The 11,396-nt window shown below is 38.8% G+C and overlaps 1 protein-coding gene across 2 annotated transcripts in view; it reads left to right on the top strand.

Moving 5' to 3' along the window:
* CHUK (component of inhibitor of nuclear factor kappa B kinase complex) overlaps window positions 1-8,177 on the top strand; it is a 33,304-nt gene extending 25,127 nt beyond the window's left edge. Inside the window, exons 17-21 of one of the 2 annotated variants that reach the window (XM_065894914.1) lie at window positions 3,501-3,597; window positions 3,890-4,037; window positions 4,977-5,107; window positions 7,083-7,182; window positions 8,148-8,177. In XM_065894914.1, the coding sequence (XP_065750986.1) occupies window positions 3,501-3,597; window positions 3,890-4,037; window positions 4,977-5,107; window positions 7,083-7,182; window positions 8,148-8,177 (506 nt within the window). Of the gene's footprint in view, window positions 1-3,500; window positions 3,598-3,889; window positions 4,038-4,976; window positions 5,108-7,082; window positions 7,183-8,147 lie in introns of those variants that run through there. The other variant, XM_065894915.1, reaches the window with a different exon arrangement.
* Window positions 8,178-11,396: the final 3,219 nt, after the last annotated feature.

Genomic DNA, 11,396 nt, shown 5'->3' on the forward strand with positions numbered 1-11,396 from the left:
CAGGAATGATATTGGAATAGGACAGAGAGAGTTTCAAGAAGAAAGTGATCAGTAGGGTGAAATGCTACAGAGATATGGGTAATAAAAATGATAATGAAAATATTCACTGGACTTAGTAGTTTGGATATCATTGGTGATCTTGGTAAAATAACGGCCTTTTGGGAACAGAAACCAGATTGTAGTTGGCTGAGGAGGGAGCGGGACAGGAGGGAATGGAGAAGTCAGTCTAGATCAGCAATTCTCAAAGTGTGGCTCATGAACCCCTGAGGATTCCTGAAACCTTTTCAGAGGAGTCAGTGAGGTCAAAACTGTTTGCATAATACTAGGATGTTATTTGCCTTTTTTACTATGTTGACATTTTCACTGATGCTGCAAAAGCATTGGTGGGTAAACAGCTTGCACCTTGCTTAGCATGAATGAAGGCATGAGCACCAAAGTATGCTAGTAGTCATTGATTTTCACTAACATGCATTCATAGTTTAAAAAAAATACCAGTTTTATTTAAGAGTGTCCTTGGTAAAGCAGTAAAATTTCTATTTAAATCTCAACCCTTGAGTATATGTCTTTTCAATATTCTGTGTGACAAAATGGGAAGTATTCATAAAGTGCTTCTGCTACATACTGAGGTATGATCGTTGTCTTAAGGAAAACCACTTCGGCGGTTGTTTACATTGCTGTTGACCAGCCTCTTCTTTAATGGAACACCATTTTTACTTGGAACAGTGACTGTCAGAAAAACTACGGTTATTCAGATTTGGTTATGAGGCAGATATTTTCTAAAAATTAATGGATCATACCTATCACTTGAAGGAAAAAAACCAACAGTATTGTCAGTGATAAAATTCCATGTTTCCAGCAAAAAATTAAAATGTAGGAAAATGTCTATCCATCAGCTGAAATTTATCAGCTTCCCAATACTTAAATGCTTTTCTGATAAGATTGGTGGTGATATTAAAAAGATTTGCAAAAATTTAAAACAATGCCAATGCTCTCACTAAATTTTGAGGGGGAAATACAGTTATTTTGAATAAAAATGTATTAATAGATGAGTTTATTGTTATTTTTAAATGAATAAATTAATATTTTTGTATTTCTCAGTTTAATTCCTGAAGAACACTTTGGAGTTGTTAAGAATTTTTGAGTGTAGGTGTCCTGAGACCAGTAAGTTTGAGAACTGGTTATCTAGGCTATTCTTTCCAGAAGCTTGGCTGTTAAGGAAAGAAGAGAGGTGAGCAGCTAGGAGGAGATGAAGAATCAAGGGAGGTCAGTTTTCAGAAGAAAGACTTGAGCTTATTTATGTGCTTGGGGCCAAAAGCCTGTGGAGAGGGAAGTCTCTGAACAAGTTTGAGAGGCTGACTCCAGAGAATAGTAGGAAGGTTTGGGCTTGTTGCCACTGATAATTGCCGGGGGCGGGGAATGTGTGTGGATACAGACACTTATGTGGGTATAGGGGTTGGAAGGTGAGGATCTTACTGCTTTATGTCCTCCTATCCCGAAGTAAGAAGTGGGTTTATCTGTAATTGAAGAGGTGTGACGTCGTAGATTTAAGGAGTATGCTAAAGATTTTTGAAAGCTGGTGTGTGCAATGGCAGATGTTGCTGATCCAAGATATTTATTAAGAATCCAGAGCAGGGCTTCCCTGGTGGCGCAGTGGTTGAGAGTCCGCCTGCCGATGCAGGGGACATGGGTTTGTGCCCCGGTCCGGGAAGATCCCACACGCTGCGGAGCGGCTGGGCCCGTGAGCCATGGCTGCTGAGCCTGCGCGTCCGGAGCCTGTGCTCCGCAACGGGAGAGGCCACAACGGTGAGAGGCCCGCATACCGCAAAAAAAAAAAATAATCCAGAGCAGAAGTGAAACCCTGTGAATTAGTAGTTACAACAGAGAGAATGATAGTATAATTTTTTTTGTTGGTAGTGGTTAGTAGCTTGGATACAGAAACTGATAGAGCAGGTGGTTAGACTGATGTAGGGTTAGGATCTTGCTGACAGTAAGAGGACAGAAGAGTTGAAGATATTGACAAAAAAGTGATGTAAGTGATAAAGTTGTGGTTAGAGTAAAATATTGAAATTTAAGATTTCAAATAGAGCAAGGCTAATTTTTTTTTCTTTAATCGATATTCATTACTCTCTTCTGGCCAATGAATCAGATATTGCAGAAGAAGGTATATAAAATTCCATCCATTGACTCAGTGGATTAACTTTCCACAGTCATTGATAACATTTGTTTGGATTATTTTTATAAAAACTTTGCAGTAGCCATGCATATCACAGGGCCTAGAAATAAACTTGCTATCCAGATAGCTTCTTTGAACTGATAGTCACCTTGAGTGACAAACTAGTTGTGACAAGAAGTTTTGTCTATTGTTGGGGCTTATGTAATCACACTTGAGGTATGGTTTTTGGTGTCTTTTCCAGTTTAGAGTTGCCTTGAGGCTTTTGTTCAGCTGAAAATGGTGAAAACCAACTTTCTTCATTCTTTATATTGGAGTAGGTTAAAGTTCTGAGGTCTTTGACCATCTAAAAGAGCTAGTTATATGGGAAAGCTGTTGGGCCTAGCCCGTGGAATTTATGAAGAAGTGCTGTTTGGAGAGGAGCCTTTTTGGAGTCTCTGTATCTGGTTGTTGTTGAGGGAGAGACAAAGAAAAAGATGTGTGGGGAATCAAGTTGAGTGCTAGGCGAGGTCTTTGCAGTGCTAACAAAGGACAACTTTTTTTAAACCTTTCGATACTCCTTTCATAGTAAAATGTGGGTAACAACAGTAGCCATCTCACAGGACTCCTGTGAGGGTTAAATGAGAAAATTTTAAGTAGAGAATAGCAAATAATAATAATAGTTTTGCATTTGAAACTAATGATGAGATGGCATCTATAACGGTAGAACCTACTCACTGTGACCACACAGCCATCCCATTTGAGGACATTTGTCAGCTGCCAGTTTGCTTTAAGATTTCATACTACCCTCAAACTGAATTTTCAAGGTGTCTACAGGTCCTTTTATTAGTGCATCAGATTTGGCTTAAGTTGGTCACCTTTTTTCAACGTTTTCATAGGTATAAACAGGTGGATAAACATGAAATTCCAAGCAAGCCTAGCTGGGATTCCTTCCTTTAAGTCAGTGAAAGTTTGATGAATTGTCTTACTGCTTCTAAACAAATTATGTTAATCATCCAAGAAAAAATGATCTCTTGTCCAGAAAGCTGCATATGTGTCTGGGGCTTGGGTTAGTATGGGTTAAGGATAGCCAAGATGATTCTTCTTAAAACTGAAGATACAGTGATAAATCTGTATATACATTATATACACACAAACACACAGACTTCATTTTTAGTTATATGATTATTTATAGATATATAATCTTAAAATCTTTTATCTTAATTTAGCTTTGAAATTAAATGGAGATGTTAATTAAAACTAGTTTCAGATTTTTAGGAATTTTTTTGTTTGGAGGCTGATATGTTCACGCAGAAGAGAGGTTATACCTACTGACTGAGATCTTTTATAGATCACTCCTACAGCGACAGCACGGAGATGGTGAAAATCATTGTGCATACTGTGCAGAGTCAGGACCGGGTTCTCAAGGAGCTGTTCGGTCATTTGAGGTAGAAATATTGTTTTCCTTACTGTTGAAAAGCCAGGATACTTTTATCATGTTCCTTTCAAAGTGTAATACCCTTTTCTGGTAAATATACTAGAACCAGGAAGAGTACTGGCAGTACGTTGGGAACCCTGACCACAGCTGCATGCATTTATGTGTCCTGTTTGTGTGCATTGCTTTGCAGATCAGTCATTAAATCTATGCTGATTGTAATTCATTCCCCCAGCTGGGTTTGGGAGTATGGGGTACAGTCTTGGGGGATGTATAAATGTCTGACACAGATTTTACCTCTCCAGCAAGTTGTTGGGCTGTAAGCAGAAGATTATTGATCTACTGCCCAAGGTGGAAATGGCCCTCAGTAACATCAAAGAAGCTGACAATACTGTCATGTTTATGCAGGGAAAGAGGCAGAAAGAAATATGGCATCTCCTTAAAATTGCCTGTGTAAGTAATTTTTAATGAATTATGTAATATGACATTGATTTGCTGTTACTCCCTGCAAAAGGGATTTTTATCAGCATGATCTGTGTCCTCTTGAAGACGTGTATTTTTTTTTTTACATCTTTATTGGAGTATAATTGCTTTACAATGGTGTGTTAGTTTCTGCTTTATAACAAAGTGAATCAGTTATACATATACATATGTTCCCATATCTCTTCCCTCTTGCGTCTCCCTCCCTCCCCCTCCCTATCCCACCCCGCCATGCGGTCACAGAGCACCGAGCTGATCTCCCTGTGCTATGCAGCTGCTTCCCACTAGCTATCTACCTTATGTTTGGTAGTGTATATATGTCCATGCCTCTCTCTCGCTTTGTCACAGCTTACCCTTCCCCCTCCCCATATCCTCAAGTCCATTCTCTAGTAGGACTGTGTCTTTATTCCTGTCTTACCCCTAGGTTCTTCATGACCTTTTTTTTTTCTTAAATTCCATATATAAGGACATGTGTATTTTATGTTGGGTTGATGCTCATGTTCTTTGCTTGGTGTCTCCCTAGCAATTCTGATACAGGACTTCCTGATCATCTTTCATTATCTCTCTCCTTTCCGGTTTCCTGTTTTTATACTCCCCTCAACCCTAGACCACTGTGGTATCCCAACCCAATTTGGGGGTAGCTGTGCCTGACTAGATTTAAAAAACCAGTCCTTTGTTCAACTGGAGGGTTTTTTTCCAACTAAAGTAGAATAGAAGGATAGATACATTTAGTTTTAGTCAATGAAGAAAGGGGTCAAGGACAGGATAGTTAATAGGGGTGTGTAAGAGTAGAGATAGATTCATACAGAAATAGTCTGGTTATGCATAAAAGTAGTGATAGAAATGTTAAGTCTTAGGAATATGAATGTGTGGAGGTGCTTGCCTGTAATCTTTTTTTTTTTTTTCCTTCAGACACAGAGCTCTGCTCGGTCCCTTGTAGGATCCAGTCTAGAAGGTGTAACCCCTCAGGCATCAGCATGGCTGCCCACAACTTCAGCAGAACGTGAACATCCTCTGTCATGCGTGGTAACTCCTCAAGATGGGTGGGTTCACTTTGTTAAAATAGATAGTTGTATTTTCAAGAGCAGTGGTAGGAATGAGGCAGTAGAGTGCAGTGGTTAAGACATATTCTTCACTGCCTTATAGACCAGGATTGAATCCTGATTGTCTTTTTGTAATAACCTTATACAGTTAACTTGACTCTTTTAATGTTCACATTTCCTTACCTGTAAAATAGGAAAATTCAGCTAGACGGTGTATATAAAATGCTTGGGAAGTGAATCTTCAGCAAATCTTACTTCTTATTAGCTCAGTCCAGGTTCTAAGTTCTTTATCTGTTATTGGCTTATCAAATCTTTTAGCCAAACTATATTCCTCACTTAACCATTTATCTCTGAGAAATTATGCTATCTTTTTGAAGTTATCATTTTAGGGCCCTTGATCAACCCTCTAATGGAATTGAGTTTAATCTACTCATTTTATAACTTAGTATTTCTAAAATGACTTTTTTCAGTGCCTTAAATCATTTTTGCAAATAACTCAAGTTTGAAGTCCTATATTTTCTTTTAATTCCTACTCTTCTGCTAAAAGCTGAATGACTATCCATTTCTGTTATTTTTCTCAGCATAAGATGTGCCATATCCAGAGCCATTGGCTCTTTGCTAGCTTGTGTATTGTCACTTTTCTCACAACTCATGGAGACCTCTATAATACCAGCATTTCCTGGAAGCTCTGCCCATAATTAGTTTTGCAGAGGTGCAGCCATGTAACATCACTGCTCAGGAGGTCATGCAGTTGCACATTCTGTACTCTGCTTTTTATGAGAGAAAAGCACATGGCAGGAAGGCAAGCTGATACCAGGTATTTTATCTTCTTAAAGAAAGCAAGCTCCAGGGTATATCTCGGGGTCATTATACATTTGGCCCAATGTAATACATCCACAGCTACAGCATAGGCTATAATTAATTATATGGACTTGAAGAAATATTCCATTAATCAGAATTGACACAAATAACATTTAATACCTTTTTGCTTTCATTAAAGGCATGTAGGTTTATTAGGGGATGCAAATGGTTGCAAATGTTACCTCTGTACAAGTGATTTTCAATGTGAGGTTGTGGTTGTTTGCAAAAGTATATTCAACAGGAATTTTTAAATACATTTTCCAGTAGGAATACATTATAAAGGAAAACTTCAAATGTACCTGCGGTACTTAACCACCAAGGATTGGGAACTGTTGGCCTCAGTTTTTCTATCTGTTGAATAAGCTGAATGAGAATTTAGTTCTAAGCTAATAATGACTATCTTCCATGGCTTAGAACTGATTCTAGTCGGGTAGGGACTGAGGGTTAGTAAAAGGTAAGGATGGAGGCCATATGGAAGAGGGAAGTGTAGAAGGTGGAAACCAAATTCAGGATTTCCTTCAAATACAAACTTCAGGGATAATTCTTGGTTCTGGGCAGCTCCCCTGTCACAGGTTTCTTCTGCTGTCCTCAGGAATCAGCTTGCTTGTTTGCTTTCTCATTGCTGTCATCTGTATTTTCCAAACAGTTTTTTTCACCTTCCCTGATATTTGCAGAAAAGATTGTACTTTTGTATCTCCTCCCCTACATGTGTATCTCTGAAGTAAGCATGCTGATGTTTTTACTACTTATAAGGAAAGGGAAATGTTTCAGAAACAAAGAGATCTTTCATCTAGCTGTGCCACAGGATCTCTTTTTTTTTCCCCGCAGTGAGCATTTTCAGGGGGAAAATGTTGTATATAAGTGCCACTTATATTTTAGAGGAAAATCAGATTGCAGTTATAGTGGACTCATTATTATTAGAGCTGGGCAGAGGCAGCAGCTTGGAGTAACAGGACTCTTGCCTCTGGGTGGGAGGGATGAGGAAACTGAAGACTACAGGAATCAGCCGCATTGGGTTGCAGGGTTGCAGTGTTGTCGGAAGGGCAGAATCATCCTGACCCTGAAGACCAGAAAATAGAGGAAATTCGTATGCCTCTTTGCTTTCATTCCACAGGGAGACTTTAGCACAAATAATAGAAGAAAATTTGAACTGTCTTGGCCATTTAAGCACTATTATGCATGAAGCAAATGAGAAACAGGGCAACAGTATGATGGTAAGTTTTATATGGATACGGATGTCTGTTTTAGGTATGTTGGGTGCAAAGGATTTAACTTTCCATGCTAGATTTATCTGGCATTTGGGATGCAGATGGGGAATAGAAGTCAGAGGAAAGAGCATTTGAGGAATGCTTGACCTCAACTCCCCATCTTCTCTTATTCATGGATATACTAGGATTATGTCATCAGTTATCTTCAACAATAGCATTTTTGGTCAAGTTAAATGAGTAGTGAGCTTTCTTTGCAGTGTGACCACTGAAATCGAATGGTTTGTACTTTTTGCTTCAGCAATCAGTTTTCTCCAATAAGATTGGACATGATGGGCTTCGCTGGTGGCGCAGTGGTTGGGAGTCCACCTGCCAATGCAGGGGACGTGGGTCCGTGCCCCGGTCTGGGAAGTATTCCACATGCCGCGGAGCGGCTGGGCCCGTGAGCCATGGCTGCTGGGCCTGGGCGTCCGGAGCCTGTGCTCTGCGGCGGGAGAGGCCTGCGTACCGCAAAAAAAAAAAAAAAAAAAAAAAAAAAGATTGGACATGATTTGTACTGTAATTCAAATATAGTAACTGCTGTATGCAAAATGAATAATGTTAATATGGTTATAATTTATAGAAGTGTTTATATGAAGATTTGGTTACTGTGAATTATTGATTTGTTAAAACTTGGAGAAACTACAATAAAATGTTTACTGGATTAACTTTCACTACATTTAGTCTTGATGTTAATTCTTTGTTATTTCCTCTTTAATTATTTGCTTCAAATATTTATAAAAACTCTGAAATATTTTTTTTAGTTAGCAAAAAAGGTAAACTAAACTCTTTAATTGCAACTTATTTGTACTTTTGGTTTTTCAACTTTTGATTATAAAATGTCCAAATATACAGAAAACTTGCAGAAATGAACACCCATATACCTACCACTTTTAGTCAATATCTAATTGTATCTTTTTCATGCCTGGTTTTAGAATCTTGATTGGAGTTGGTTAACAGAATGACTTGCCACTTACTGACCCAAACGTATGAAGTTGTTGCTGCAAATGTTGGAAGTTCGTTTTTCTCTTATGAAACCATTCTTCAGACACCCATCAATGGAAGAAATGACTATGATCAGAAACTACACATGATTTCACAGTGCAATATTTTGACTGGGTAATTTTAACCTCTGAACAGATAGAATTTAATGACTCAGTGGACTTGTTTAAATACTACAGCTACTTAGGAGCATCGTTGGAATCCATTTGTCTTCAAACTTGATAAAACATTACTTATTTAACTTGACTATCTTTCAACATTTAACTTTTGGGCATAAGGCCAAAGTAATGTATACAGAGAAGAAAATCTCAACTAACATGTATTCTAAGTAAAAATTGTTTGCCTGTGTTTCTGTGGAAGAGAGTTTGCAAGTAGAATTGTACTTCTTGAAGAATAAACCCTACCTCCTTGTGTTGCACTCAACAGTGCTTTTCCCGGCATCATAAGGAGTTAGTTTAATCCCATTTTCAATTTCAATCCCAAAGGTACATTTGACTGTATCCCTTTCGTACAGAAGGGATTGTGCATCTGTGCCTTTAATACCAGTTGATTCTTTCAAATCTTGTTAAGTGTGCTATGTGTATATGTATTTAAGATGTACATTTAATAATATCAAAGAAAAGATGCCTGTTAATTTATAATGTATTTGAAAGCTTATCTATGTTTTAATTTGTATAAATGGGTCTTTTGTTTAAGGACTCTTTCATGTCTTGTCATATAAATTTATAGAGGTCTATACTCCTGATCTGTAATTCCAAAATCCAAGAAGCTCTGATAACAAGGTTTTTCATAAGTTTGGTGACAGAATTCACCTGCTTGCACATCCAACGTGAACTGACATTGAATCTATCCCATTTAGTGTGAATATTCTTTTTTTTTTGCTGTAGAAATATTAACGTGTTTGCTTGTTTGGGGGTAGGGTGCTGCCACAGACCCTGCCTGGGGTTTATGTAGTATGGTATATGCACTGAATTACCTTTCTAAAAATCTGAAAATTTCATAATTCTGAAACACCTGGCCCCAAGGGTTTCAGATAAAGGATTGTGGATCTATCATCTGTTAAATAATTTAGAAGGTGTTACTTGTTTAAAGAAAAATGTGAAATTCTTTTGTATTCTAGACAGTTTTTCACTTTGTGTATTAAATAATTTTTAAATTACTTTTTGAACCTCTATTCACTAAAATCAGATTATAATAATTGAATATGCTTTGGGAAAATGTGAAGATTCTGTGAAGCAGAGTTGGAGCACAGAATAACATAATGGGCTCTCATAATGTACTTTCCTTAGGAATGAAACAGGACTTATGGTAAAGACAGTATTGGGTAGCTTCTTTAATATACTCTTTTCTCCTGAGATGTCCTATCAACACTATCCATATCTAAAAACTGTGCTCATACCTTGCCCTATAAACTGCTGTCTTAGTTACACCATCCCCATTTTTGCTAGTAGTGTCATTTTCCCAGTCATCTAAGTTTGAGACCTTGGGGTTGTCTTCTCCTAACTCTAGTTATCTGGTACTACTGTTTCTCTGAATATGGACATTCTGACTACCAGCTGTTAAAATAGGCAGTCTCTCTCTTGCTTCTCCGGTTCTAGAAGGTTTTAATCAATAAACATTTATTGGGTACCTATTGCTTGGAAGATATTGAGCAAAATGGGAAGATCAGAAAAGTTAACACAGGCAGTACAATAAGAATGTTTATGTGGAATGAAATTATTGTTAAAGGATTTTTTAAATGATCATGTGTTTTTCTAAATATCATTGTAATAACTGATAAAAGATCTGGTAGAGGGTGGGACCATTTTTGTGGTTTGTGGCTGATATGATCTCAGGCTAGCCTGATCTGTGTGATACGTAAGGGCAAGTGGTGTGAGTCAGAACAGTCTTTTATAGTGCGAGCACCTCAAATTTGCTTATGATACATGAGTTGAACACTATTTATTGGCTGACAACTTTTCAGAGTTAAGTGTCAGTTGTGCATTATATCCATTTCATTCCCTAATTCAAGCAATATTATGAAAAACTAAGAGAATCCATCCAGAAAACAGGCTGGACAAGTTATTTTTTATTCTCTTTGCTTTTTATCAGTTAAAATAGCTAAGCTCTGCAAATAACATTTATCTGGTACAGACACGGTCCCATACATTCCTAGGTAGTAGAAGTCAAATGAATGATACGGGTAAGTGCATTTATTGAAAGGAGAAGGTACGGTGGTCTGGGAGGGCTTCCTTTAAAGAAGATTTTAATTGATTCTATTTACCTCTTCCCATTTCCACTGTTACTACCATTGTAACCTTGGGCCTGCAGTTTCCTAACAACTTGGCTTCCCTGTCTCCTGTCTCCACTCTAAGCCATTTTGTAGACTCACTGGCCCTAAGGTACTGCTTTCCCATACTTCCCTGCCCAAGAGGTTACAGAGCTCTCCATCCTTATTCTACCTTGTCCAGTTGTGGTCCCACTGCTAGCCTTTCAAGGCTTACACCGTTACTGCCCAACCTCTTCTAACATGCTGCCCTTATTTCCTTTGTATCCATCTTTCTTACTCCCATCTACTCTTTCACTTTGTCCTTTCTGTTTCCGGTAATACATGCAGATAATGCATAATTTAAAAGAACAGAAAAATATGTAGTGAAAAGAAAGTCTGTCTCTATTCTCTAGCCATCCAGTTTTCCCTCCCTGCAGAAAAAGTGCATTCGAGCCTTTCAAAATCTGGGCCTAGCCTAGCATCCCACTCCTTTCCATCACACAGGCTTCAAGGAAGCTCAAATGCTCATTGTCTTCAATCTTCCCGGAGGACCCTCCAACACACACCCACGTTTACTGCTTATTAGTTTGTTCTTATTGCTTGGATGGCTTTCATAAAGCCCTCACTGGATCAGCATTCTGGCACGTTAATAGGTGACTGCACAAGAAAACGCTGACCAGTCCCTTGTCTCAGAGGCCCTCTCCGTTCCTCTGCCTCCTTCCTTACTCCACATTGCCGATTTCCCGTCTCTTCCGGAGCAGGAAACCAGCAGTACACAGTAGAGAGCCCACGTACCTTCGCGCGAGATAGCTCGGCGGGCGGCGGCAAGAATTTTGTCCCGTCCGCTCCCCGTCTCTAGTCGCGGGGCGAGCGCAGCGTCGGTGTGCGTGTTCGCGCAGCCGCAGTGCCCCGCGGGTGGGCGGGGCCGGCTCTT

This window comes from Phocoena phocoena, chromosome 16 (assembly GCF_963924675.1).
Source record: "Phocoena phocoena chromosome 16, mPhoPho1.1, whole genome shotgun sequence".
Classification (NCBI taxonomy): domain Eukaryota; kingdom Metazoa; phylum Chordata; class Mammalia; order Artiodactyla; family Phocoenidae; genus Phocoena; species Phocoena phocoena.